The sequence below is a fragment of the Eurytemora carolleeae genome, unplaced genomic scaffold, assembly GCF_000591075.1.
Source record: "Eurytemora carolleeae unplaced genomic scaffold, Eaff_2.0 scaffold590, whole genome shotgun sequence".
NCBI classification, from domain to species: Eukaryota; Metazoa; Arthropoda; class Copepoda; order Calanoida; family Temoridae; genus Eurytemora; species Eurytemora carolleeae.
The window spans coordinates 61,671-75,470 of NW_019396585.1; the positions used below are offsets into that span (position 1 = coordinate 61,671).

Sequence of the window (13,800 nt, forward strand, 5' to 3'; positions counted from 1 at the left end):
ATATGTAAATTTAATTATTTAAATGTTTAAATTATCTACCGATCAGATTGAGCGCAGATTTTTGCTGCAGTTCTCCGGTTTCAGAGTGGATTGTGTCCAAATATTCCAGAGGGTAAGCAGAACATGTCACATTCCCTTTAATTATAGTATAGTGTAGGTCATATTCCCTTTAATAAGAATATAGTGTAGGTCATATTCCCTTTAATAAGAATATAGTGTAGGTCATATTCCCTTTAATAAGAGAAAAGAGTAGGTCATATTCCCTTTAATTAGACTATAGAGCAGGTCATATTCTGTTTAATTGAAGTACAGAGTAGGCCACATTCCCATTAATTAAAGTATAGAGTAGGTCACATTCCCTTTAATTAAAGTATAGAGTAGGGGACATTCCCTTTAATTAAAGTATATAGTAGGTCACATTCCCTTTAATTAAAGTAAAGAATAGGTCACATTCTGTTTAATTGGAGTATAGAATAGATCATATTCCCTTTAATTGGAGTATAGAGTAGGTCACATTCCCTCTGATTAAAGTAAAGAATTGATCAAATTTCCTTCAATTGGAGTATAGAGTAGGTCACATTCCCTTTAATTAAAGTATAGAGTAGGGGACATTCCCTTTAATTAAAGTATATAGTAGGTCACATTCCCTTTAATTAAAGTAAAGAATAGGTCACATTCTGTTTAATTGGAGTATAGAATAGATCATATTCCCTTTAATTGGAGTATAGAGTAGGTCACATTCCCTCTGATTAAAGTAAAGAATTGATCAAATTTCCTTCAATTAAAGTATAGAGTAGGTCACATTCCCTTTAATTAAAGTATAGAGTAGGGGACATTCCCTTTAATTAAAGTATATAGTAGGTCACATTCCCTTTAATTAAAGTAAAGAATAGGTCACATTCTGTTTAATTGGATTATAGAATAGATCATATTCCCTTTAATTGGAGTATAGAGTAGGTCACATTCCCTCTGATTAAAGTAAAGAATAGATCAAATTTCCTTTAATTGGAGTACAGAGTAGGTCACATTCTCTTTGATTAAAGTAAAGACTAGATTATATTCCCTTTAATTAAAGTAAAGAATACGTCACATTCCTTTTAATTGGAGTATAGAATTTGTCATATTCCCTTTAATTAAAGTAAAGAGTAGATCACATTCCCTTTAATTGGAGTATATAATAGATCATATTCTCTTTAATTAAAGTATAGAGTATTCTGTTTAATTGATTAAAGGATAGAATAGATCATATTCCCTTTAATTAAAGTATAGAATAGATCATATTCCTTTTAATTGGAGTATAGAGTAAGTCACATTCCCTTTGATTAAAGTATATGGTAAGTTACATTCCGTTTAATTGGAGTATATGATAGATCATATTCTCTTTAATTAAAGTATAGAGTTAAAGTATAGAATAGATCATATTCCCTTTAATTAAAAAATATGGTAGGTCACATTCCGTTTAATCAAAGTATATAGTAAGTCACATTCCTTTTGATTAAAGTAAAGAATAGATCATATTCCCTTTAATTAAAAAATATGGTAGGTCACATTCCGTTTAATCAAAGTATATAGTAAGTCACATTCACTTTAATTGTAACTAAAGTAAGTCATATTCTCTTTAATCTTAATCTGAGTAATTGGAGTACAGAATACATTCCCTTTAATTTAAGTATAGAATAGATCACATACCTTTTGATTAGAGTTATAGAGTAGGTCACATTTCCTTTAATTGGAGTACAGTGTAGGTCATATTCCCATTTATTAAAGTATAGAGTAGGTCACATTTTCTTTAATTGGAGTACAGAGTAGGTAACATTCCCTTTAATTAAAGTAAAGAATAGGTCACATTCTGTTTAATTGGAGTATAGAATAGATCATATTTCCTTTAATTGGAGTATAGAGTAGATCACATTCCCTCTGATTTAAGTAAAGAATAGATCAAATTTCCTTCAATTGGAGTACAGAGTAGGTCACATTCCCTTTGATTAAAGTAAAGAATAGATCATATTCCCTTTAATTAAAGTATTGAGTAGGTCACATTCCGTTTAATTGAAGTACAGAGTAGGTCACATTCCCATTAATTAAAGTAAAGACTAGATCATATTCCCTTTAATTAAAGTGAAGAATAGGCCACATTCCTTTTAATTGGAGTATAGAATAGATCATATTCCCTTTAATTGGAGTATAGAGTAAGTAGGTCATATTCCCTTTGATTAAAGTATATGGTAAGTTACATTCCGTTTAATTGGAGTATATAATAGATCATATTCTCTTTAATTAAAGTATAGAGTATTCCGTTTAATTGATTAAAGTATAGAATAGATCATATTCACTTTAAATAAAGTAAAGAATAGATCATATTCACTTTAAATAAAGTAAAGAATAGATCATATTTCATTTAATTGAAGTATAGAGTAGGTCACATTCCCTTTGATTAAAGTAAAGAATAGGTCATATTCCCTTTAATTAAAAAATATGGTAGGTCACATTCCGTTTAATCAAAGTATATAGTAAGTCACATTCACTTTAATTGTAACTAGAGTAAGTCATATTCTCTTTAATCTTAGTCTGAGTAATTGGAGTACAGAGTAGGTCACATTCCCATTAATTAAAGTTTAGAGTAGGTCATATGTCCTTTTTATATCTGATGAGTAAAACACAGATCAAGAGCATACACAGAAAAAAATCTAAGGGGGGGGGGATATTTTTTTGCCCCTCCTTAGAGCTCCTAGGGAGGGGCAGCAAAATTTGAACTGTAAATTCAAAACATTTGGCTTCAATTGGATACTTTAAAGATACACATACATTCCAATTACCTTGAAAGGGCTACTTTATCTCTCCTTCAAACTAAACTAGCAGACAAAAACAGCAAACTAATTTTTTGTGTTCTTCACTCTTCAGTTTCAGATTTGAAAAGAGTTATAGCTCTGAGTTCTAGAACTCAGAGGGCACTTCCCCCTTTGCCCCCACCCTGTGTACGCCCTTGATACAGATTATATTTCCTTTTTATTGCTGTACACATTGTTTCGTGCTTTAAACACTTATATATATTTGTATAAACTGTATATACCTTTATATATATTTGTATAAACTGTATAAACCCTTATATATATTTGTATAAACTGTATATACCCTTATATATATTTGTATAAACTCTATATACTCGTATATATATTTGTATAAACTGTATATACTCGTATATATATTTGTATAAAAAATACCTAATTGCCAGTATATTTCTCTCTCCACACTGCAAATATGAAAGAACATATCCATCCTAAAAATTTTGTTAAATTTGTGGTTTATAAGTTTGAAATATTGCCAGTTTAAACCATCAGTGACCGAATTGAATGAATTTGAACCGCGTTTCAAATCCGGCAAAAACCGATTTCAATTGAGCCCTGGCTTAAATCTTGAAACATTGAATACAATTTTAAGTGGAACCAACCAAATGTGAGCCGCGTCTCAAATTTAAGCCTCGAATCAAATTCTTAAAATTTGGCCTCTGATCGCAGATATTGAAGAATATTAAAATTAGAGTTTGCAGCGAGGATAATTTTCATTTAGCCCAATATTGACGAGACAAAATGTTTTTCTATTCTCGCTGAAATTCACAGGGTTAACTCATTTTACTGTCCATAGAGTAGATATAAAGTTTTATTTTTTTCAATGAAGGGTATTAGTGGATATACAGAAATTTTTCCTTGTTTATCTACAGAAACTTTTCCTTGTTTATCTACAGAAACATTTCCTTGTTTATCTACAGAAACATTTCCTTGTTTATCTACAGAAACTTTTCCATGTTTATCTATAGAAACTACAGAAACTACAGAAACTCTAAATTTAATTGTCGAACACTTTTTTGGCAAATTTTTTTATATTTAAGGAATATTGATATTTACTTTCTGGAATTCCCAGAAATATAAATATTTACATTACAGTTTTTGAAAACCGCGTTGGACATCACACTTGTTTGGTTTTTGTTCTTAATCATGATTAGCTAGAATGTAATATGAACACAATATTAGGGTTTCTTTTAACAGTACAGTGAAAACCAGAAAACTGTTAAAAAGGAAGACGACATTTAAGCAATAATTAAATGTATATGATTGTGTTACAAAGTAAATAGCTTGAATAGTAACTTATTAAATCGTTTTTAAGTAAAATGGTTCTGTTTACACTGCACAATTGCTGTGTTTCATGTTATTTTGATTATTTAAAGTTCATAACATGAGCCTAGCAGTCTTTTTCCGATTCCAGAGTTTTCTGGTTCTCACTGTACACTAGTTCACTCTATACCTGGCTAGATAGGCTGCAAGGGTTAGAGGGGTCAACCCAGCTTTATTCTCAATATTGATTGCTGCCCCGCACTCTACAACCTAGGATAGGAATTAGTTTTTGGGAACAATCCTTTTTATTCTTTGCAAGTTTATGAAAATCTTCAAAATTCAGTTTGAAATCAAAGGAATTGAATCTTCGCCACAAACTCAAATCTTCCCATCCCTATATCTTTGCAATTTGATGGTGTAAACCTTCGATATTCCAAACTTACATTAACTAATAATTTAGGAATCATAGTTTGAAATATCTAAGGTCTACGACGTTGGATTGCAAAGATATAGGGATTAGAAAACCATACTTTGTTGCAAGAACTCAATTCCTTTCAGAATTAAGTTTTTCTAAATTTTTAATCAGAATTAATATCTATGCCTTACTAGTCATGACAATTGAGAACGACCACTGTTACTTTTGAATTATGATATTTATCAATTGTACACAATATTTAAAAAAAGGTGCAAGCACGACTTATATTTGTGTTAAACCTAGGAAAGGCTTCTAAGTTAAAAAAAATTTTCTGATAAATATCAAATATCAAAGACAATCTGTAGGTTCTCTTAAAATTGTCATGGTGAATTAAACACCCTGTATAGGACACCCTGTTTATAACACCCTGTATATAACACCCTGTATATAACACCCTGTATATGACACCCTGTATGTGACACCCTGTATATACCCTGTATTTAGCACTCTGTATATAACACCCTATATTTAACACCCTTTATAAAACACCCTAAATAGAACACCCTGTATAGAAAACCCTGTAAAAAACAAAATGTATAGGACACCTGTATATAACAGCTTTTATATAACACGGCCTGTATACAACGCCCTGTATATATAACGCCCTGTATATAACACCCTGTATAGAACATCCTGTATAGGACACACTTTATAGAACACGGTGTATAAAACCCTGTATATAACATCCTGTATATAACACCCTGTACATAACACCCAGTATGCCACACCCTGTATATAACATCCTGTATTTAACACTCTGTATATAAGACCCAACATATATAACACCCTGTATAAAACACCCTGAATAGAACACCCTGAATAGAACACCCTGAATAGAACACCCTGTATAGGAAACCCTGTATAGAACACCCTGTATAGAACACCCTGTATAGGAAAAACTGTATATAACACACTGTATATAACATCGTGTATATAACACCCTATATATAACGCCCTGTTTATAACACCCTGTATAGAACACCCTGTACAGAATACCCTGTATGCGATACCCTGTATATACCCTGTATGTAACATCCTGTATATAACACCCTAAATATATAACACCCTGAATAGAACACCCTGTATAGGAAACACTGTTTAGAGCACCCTGTATATAACACCCTGTATAGGACACCCTGTATAGGATACCCTTTACAGAACACCCTGTATAGAACAAAATGTATAGGACACCCGGTATATAACATCCTGTATATAACACGGCCTGTATACAACACCCTGTATATAACACCCTGGATAGGACACCATGTATGGGAAACCCTGTATATAACACCCTTTATATAAAACCCTGTATAGAATATCCTGTAAAGGACACCCTATATAGAACACACTGTATATAACACCCTGTATATAACACCCTGTATAGGACACCCTGTATAAGAAACCCTGTATATAACACCATGTATAGGAAACCCTGTATATAACACTCTGTACATAACACCCTACATATATATAACACCCTGTATAAAACACCCTGAATAGAACAAACTGTATAGGACACCCTGTATATAACATGATCTGTATACAACACCCTGTATATGACACCCCGTATAGGACACCCTGTATATAACACCGGCCCAATATAAGAAACCCTGTATATAACACCCTGGATAGGAAACCCTGTATATAACACCCTGTATAGGACATCCTGTATAAGAAACCCTGTATATAACACCATGTATAGGAAACCCTGTATATAACACCCTGGATAGAAAATCCTGTAGAGGACACCGTCCCAATAGAACACACTGCATATAACACCCTGTATATAACACCCTGTATAAAACACCCTGTATATAACACCCTGTATAGGACACCCTGTATAAGAAACCCTGTATATAACACCATGTATAGGAAACCCTGTATATAACACCCTGGATAGAAAATCCTGTAGAGGACACCGTCCCAATAGAACACACTGCATATAACACCCTGTATATAACACCCTGTATAAAACACCCTGAATAGAACACCCTCTTTAGGAAACCCTTTATAGAACACCCTGTATATTACACCCTGTATAGGACACCCTGTATTTGACACCCTGTATAGAACACCCTGTATAAGACAAACTGTATATAACACCCTGTATATAACACCCTGTACAGAACACCCTGTATGCGATACCCTGTTTATACCATGTATATACCATCCTGTATTTAACACTCTGTACATAACACCCTACATATATATAACACCCTGTATAAAACACCCTGAATAGAACAAACTGTATAGGACACCCTGTATATAACATGATCTGTATACAACACCCTGTATATGACACCCCGTATAGGACACCCTGTATATAACACCGGCCCAATATAAGAAACCCTGTATATAACACCCTGGATAGGAAACCCTGTATATAACACCCTGTATAGAACATCCTGTTTAGGACACCCTGTATAGAACACACGCTATATAACACCCTGAATATAACACCCTGTATATAGCACAGAACACCCTGTATATAGCACAGAACACCCTGTATATAACACCCTTTATAGGACACCTTGTATAGAAAACTCTGTTTATAACACCCAGTATAAGAAACCCTGTATATAACACCTTGGATAGGAAACCCTGTTTATAACACCCTGTATAGAACATCCTGTATAGGACACCCTGTATATAACACCCTGGATAGGAAACCCTGTATATAACACCCTGTATTTAATACTCTGTATAGGACACCCTGTATAGAACACCCTGTATATAATATTTAGTTATAAAAGTACAATCAAACACTTCTGCATTATGACAATGATTTTTTACTGCATTGCGATATTATTATTTCTATTAACACCAAACTTATTAAATTATTAAGAACACACAAATTCCAACCAAAAAGTAATAAATAATAGAAATTACTTTTTGTATTGAAGAACTAACCTAATACCGAAATATTGAACAAACTGCAATTATTATGTAAAGAATATAACATATTTTTAACCCTATTCCCGCTGGGGGGACCCCCCAGCGTATCCTGGTTTTCAAGTACCCCAGCAGGGATAGGGTTAAAATGCTAGAAAACACAGCGCTGTTTGTTCTTCAAATCGTTACACAACTATTTGAATTTCTAAGTTAGAATTAAAATCTGTTCTACTCAATAGTCCCTATATTATGGCTGGCCCGTTCAGACTTTTTCATGACGTTCGAGTCAATGGTTGGTTAAAAAAATCGTTCAAAAACCAAATTTTTTAAGTAGTTTGTTCTGTTCTTTTTTATAGTTTTGTGAACGATCTCATTAATGGCATTAACGAAAGATATTTTGGAAATCCTTAATGGCGTTAGCCGTTAACAAGCCATTAACAATTATATTATGTAAAAATAGCCGGACAAATTTTAAGACAACAATACGTAAATAATAAACCGTTATTTTGTTTTCAAGAATGTCTATTTCTGTTCGTCTTCACGATTTCAAATTAACGGTTTTTTCCGTTTTTTAAAGAACTCTACTAGGGTTATTTCAAAAAGGAAGCGGCCAGTCCCTATATAACTCGGTAAACACGGGTTCAAAGCACCGAGTCGACATTTTATCAGGAGGAGCAGTCTTTACAGTAAAAATACAGACTATATAAGGCAAAATGGGATAGTACACCAAATGAATGATTCGCTTCTAGTTAAATTTAATAATAACTTAATACTTTTACCATATCCCACATTCTCATTAGATCGAAAACCACTAGAACATGTGCCACTGTATTCCCGTTTGTATCCTAATCAACTCAACAGTTAAAAATATATTCTTTTCAAGTGTGCTAAGCTAATATATTTATAAAATATAAATAAAGCTTGAATAAAAAATATTGCCAAGCTAAAACACTTAAATGGTGTTGCATTCTGTCTAAGTTTGAAATATCAAAGGATTTTACCATATCAGTACGCAAAGATTTTAATTTAGATTAGATTTGTGTATGCAACATAAATACTTTTAAACCCTTCCCTTAAGATCATGGTTAGCTCCCTTAGATAACATCAACCTGATAAAAATAAAATAATTTGAAATATTTTTTTGCTTTCTATTAATTTAAATTATAACCTATTATACATCATCATGTTGTTATTTATTTATGAAAATGTACACTATAACTTTAACTTTTTTTCTTGAAAGTGTCAAATGATCAAAATTAGAATGGGAATCACAGTATATTTATTTAAATATTTTAGCAAAAGCAAATTGATGGGAAGAAAGTGGATAAGTGGGTGGAAGGGAAAGGAAGTGAAAAATAGAAGGGAAATGGAACGGAAAGATGCAATTGATGGGAAGAAAGTAGAGTGGAAAAGATGGAATTGTAGGATGAAAACAAGATGAGGGAAAGGGGGAAGTAATGGGAAGTGAGAAGATGAAAAGGAGGGGGGAGGGGAAGCAGGTGGAAAAGAATGGAGATAATGAGAAGAATGGGAGTTAAGCAGTTAAGAAAGCCTAATAAATGGGAAATGAGGAAATGGGAGGAAAGATGAACAAAGGTAATGAGAAGGAAAAAAGGATGGGAAAGTGAAGAGTGAAAGGAGGAAGGGGAAAGGGGGGGAAGGAGTAAGAAGGTGTAAGGGAATGGGCAGTAAAGCTACCTATAACACTCCTCCTGCTCTAGACAAGCAGCAAAAGCAAAAGGATATTCTCCCCAGGCAACATATCCAGCATAGTTAGTTTCCAAGACTAGATCATTCTCCTTAACAGTAAATATATGCTTATATATATCCTAGGCAACATGTCCAGCATAGTATGTTTCCAAGACTAGATCATTCTCCTTAACAGTAAATATATGCTTATATATATCCTAGGCAACATGTCCAGCATAGTATGTTTCCAAGATTAGATCATTCTCCTTAACAGTAAATATATGCTTATATATATCCTAGGCAACATGTCCAGCATAGTACATGAGCCACCACTATTTCCCCTTCAGTACCACATATTAGCTTTTTTCTCTTCCGGCAGCCATTAGCCACCACTATTTCCCCTTCCGTACCACCACATTTGACTCTTCCGGGCAAAACTACTTTTTTAAATGGTATATTTAGGGCCTTTAAAGTGTGATTTTAAAAAATCCAGCCGCGTCACGCAAAAAAGCACAACTCAAATCATTTTTTCAATTCTACTTAAGATTAATATTTTGTGTTTTGAATTCTTAAACTGTTTTACAATGAAATTTTTTACTAATTTGACTGAGTATTGCATCTTAAAATATCACAAAGTCTAATGATTATTCAATTACCGACTCATTATACTAAATCCATGTTAAAATCACTCATTAACCAATAATCATTAGACTTTGTGATATTTCAAGATGCAATACTCAGTCAAATTTGTCAAAAATTTCATATTTTCTAGGAATGTTAGAAAATCCAGCGCCAGCGAAAATTATTTAAAAAAAAACAAAATCAAAAATATTATGAAATATTAACTTTATATGAATGCGTCGAAAAATAATCGATGACTACTGTTTGTAATATCTGAATGATTTGTTTGGAATTAAATTGATTTGTTTACAATCCGAGTTGAATGTTGCATCTTTCTGAATTTGTTTGTACGCTGCGTTCTTCGGAGTGAGTCGTTTTTAACAATTTTCTCTTTATAGACGCGACAGATAAAAGTAAGATTAGTAGCGACACTCTTAATTAAATCTCAAAATAGTGAAATTAAGGACAAAAAGTCGCTTAATAAACGATTTGTAGTTGCATTTTAAACGATTTTAAAGCGTGTGAAGTAAATAAAACTTCATAATAGACGACTAAAAGTCGCCTAATTTGCATTTTTAAATCGTCTATAAACTCAATTTCGAAATTAAGGACAAAAAGTCATTAATTGAACGATTTTAATTGCATTATAAATGATTTTAAATTGTTATTTTTGAATTAGAAATAACTTAATTTTAGACGACTGAAAGTCGCCTAAGAAGCGATTTAAAATCGTATATTTTTAGGCAGGTAGTCAAAACTCAAACCAGTTTATGAATCAGCTGATGGTTAGCATTCTTGCTCATTACCGTCTCTTATTTTACACAAAAAAAAACAGAAGCTGTCGCAGAAAGCAGCGGGAAATCAAGACTTAAAGTTTACCGATTTGGTCTATTTTTCAAATTATTTGTTAAAAGTTCCAAATATGTTTGCTAAATAGTTCATATTAAAAAACAAATCTTCATATCAAACATCAAACAACATATTATGTCGGATACTATTGGATGAAACGATTGAGAAGCTCAGGATCGGGGGAATTTTTTCCTGAGGGGGTGGGGCTTATCCTTANTCTTATTTATTGTGAAAATACGTTTTCTGATCTGGAAACAAAAGCATTGTTGCCGATATGAGATATTTTGTACATGATTTCAGCAAAATTATTATTATTTATTTTTCATTATTTTAGGGTTAAGTTAGGTTAGGATTTATTTGATTTGATTTAGGTTAGGTTAAGACAATTTCTGGGCCGAGCACTGCGGCTAGGACAGGCTAGTTTTAGGATAAAAATAAGCGAAAATAATAAAACAAAAAAATTTTAAATTATTTTTTTTTTTTTAATTCCGTAAATCTTAAAGAAATGACCTGGATCCGGATCCATTTTTTTCCAGTGCAGATCCAGGATCCAGATCCGCATCAAAATTAATTGGATCCTAAGCACTGGTTATCATAGCATATTTGTTTTAGTAGGATTTTAGGCAGTGTTTAGGATCCAAATTTTCATGGCGATCCGGATCTGGATCCTGGATCCGCACTAGAAAAAAATGGATCAGGATCCCAGTCATTTCTTTAAGACTTAATGAATATTTTACTAAACCAGAATTTGTAAGTTTTTGCCTTATTTTTTCGCTAATTTTTATGCTAAAACTTGATGACCCATAAAGAAATCAGGAAATTTTTAATCTCTGTTTTCAATAGTTCAGATTTGGGTTTTAGGAGTAAATAAGTTTTTTGCAGTTTTTGGTTGATATTTTACCCCTTGGATACGGATCCATGGATCCACATATTTTTGCGGATCTGGATTCAGATCCAGGAAGCCAAAATCTTACTGATCCGGATCCTAAGCACTGATGATAACATTTGTAATAAAAGCCCCATCATTTATTTTTCCTTTTTTCCTGACAAGTTATAAGGACACTTAAAAACCACAAACTCTGATTTTCTAAACCCTACATTTTTGCAATCCCATGTCGTAGACTTAAGATATTTTACACAATGAATTCTGTTAGATCAATAAATCTAAGTCTGAGATGTCAAAGGTTTCATCCTTAGCTTGCAAAGATATAGGATTTAGATAATTTGTGCTAAGAACGTTTAAAGAGTGTAACAAAGATATCCGTATCAATACTAAGGTTGAGCTAGCTAATGCAATAAGTATTAACTAAACTAAAAAGATTGAAAGTGTTGATATATTATATAACTTTCAAATTTTTCAATAACTTAATTTAAACTAAAAAGTTTGAGAAATTAAACAACATACTGTACAATTCTTTATATACTGTAAAGTGTACACGGGAAAAAATAAACATTTTTTTAAAATAACTGATTTTATTAAAATATAAACAATTTTTTTGTTGAAAACAGTTTTTTGTTTAAATTAAAATGATTTTTTGTTGAAAAAAAGCGAGTTGTTTTAATATACGAGATCTTTTGGTTGAATTAAAACGATTTTTTTAAATAAGCGATTTCGTTAAAAATAAGCGTTTTTTTGTGTTAAAAGTAAGCGATTGTTTTTGTTGAAACAAAACTTTTTTTCAATTAAGCGATTCATGTTAAGCGATTTTTTGTCGCCTAATTGGGTGCCATCCAACTTTTTCACCTGATTAGGTGACTTTTTATCGCTTAATTACGACTTTTTAATTTAGAGTGGATCAAAAGCGCTTTTTTATTGTATTAAGCCTATACCCCTTTTCATTTTTCACTAACACTCCTTTTAAAGTCGTCTTTGACCTTTTAATTAGTTCGCGGTTTTCTTTTTCCCACCTAATTTGTTGTAGTAATCTATGTTTGGGTGTTTGTTTGTTAGTTTATATTTGAACCTAACTACAGATTTACCGCATTTTGTTTATTGTGAACTCGGTGGAACTACATGAATGATTTTAGCTTGTTTGAAATTCTAAAATGATTACTATAATTTGAAATTGTCATGAACATGAAACACCGCAATTGTGCAGTGTACACAGACCCAGTTGAATTAAGAAGTTTTCTAAAACATACATCAAATAAACTTATACTTGCTTTATTTCTGTTTCTTGGGTTCCATTTTGTAATCATTTACCTCGTATGCTTTATTATCCCTTCTGCTTGATTTCTGATCATCGCAAGTAAAGAAGTTTCCGTAACATCTTCTATGGAAATCAGCTCCTATCTCCAGTAGCCACTGCAAATATAACGTGAGCAATTAAAGAGGTTGTACACGTAATTTCGATCAAGTAATTCTTTATTTAAAGAGAGGCTCGCCCTATGTTGTAAAAACTATTGCACTACTGAACAGATCAAGAAGTTACGAACATTTTGTTCAAAATTATTGTTTGTTATTTTAAATAGAATAATTTTATAATTTACAGAAAACGATTTGACGGGGGGTTCACGACAAACAAAAGTAAACTGCACGAAGGATTAAAATCTTCATTGTTTTTGATCTTAACTTCTTTAATTAAAGAGGTATTAAAAGAATTGTTTTGAAACACTCATATGTAACCAAATAAATTTACTTTTCTCCTACTTGTGCGAAAAATTAAGACTAAAGGAGAAACGAGATCACAAAGTCATATAAAAATGTAAATTAAATTTGACCCTCTTGGTCAGTTTGCAGTAGGTTCCTTGGTTTGGTCAATTTGTTTACTTTCAAAATTCTTTTTGTACCTGTGTTGTAACTTTAACGATTTTTATTTGTTTTCTGTTTTCACGAAGTTGTAGATAAGGGATACAGAGCGCTGTGAATTTTTATAAAATATACCTTGACTAAAGAAGGATCTTCAGCAACTGCTGCCATGTGAAGAACATTTTCACCATAATACTCCTAAAACATATTTATATTATGGTATTTATATATTATCAAATATATTTATATACTTTTATAACTGTGTCAAGAAATTGTTTGCAAAACGCAAATTGTAAAATTAAATCACTATATAAATGCAGTTGTCTAAAATTGAGGCCTGTACCCATTACCCAACCAAACTTAAATAATTTCATAACGAACTATAAGCCGCTTCAAACTCTTTCAAATTTTCTATT

At 32.0% G+C, this 13,800-nt stretch overlaps 1 protein-coding gene across 1 annotated transcript in view; it reads right to left on the bottom strand.

Moving 5' to 3' along the window:
• LOC111705923 (transient receptor potential cation channel subfamily V member 6) overlaps positions 1-13,578 on the bottom strand; it is a 32,999-nt gene extending 19,421 nt beyond the window's left edge. Inside the window, exons 1-8 of the mRNA XM_023478627.1 lie at positions 13,520-13,578; positions 12,839-12,940; positions 9,175-9,275; positions 8,549-8,585; positions 8,256-8,321; positions 4,300-4,379; positions 3,222-3,277; positions 40-135 (exon numbers count right to left, since the gene is read on the bottom strand). Of these exons, the coding sequence (XP_023334395.1) occupies positions 40-135; positions 3,222-3,277; positions 4,300-4,379; positions 8,256-8,321; positions 8,549-8,585; positions 9,175-9,275; positions 12,839-12,940; positions 13,520-13,555 (574 nt within the window). The 5' untranslated portion in view covers positions 13,556-13,578. The remainder of the gene's footprint in view (positions 1-39; positions 136-3,221; positions 3,278-4,299; positions 4,380-8,255; positions 8,322-8,548; positions 8,586-9,174; positions 9,276-12,838; positions 12,941-13,519) is intronic.
• Positions 13,579-13,800: the final 222 nt, after the last annotated feature.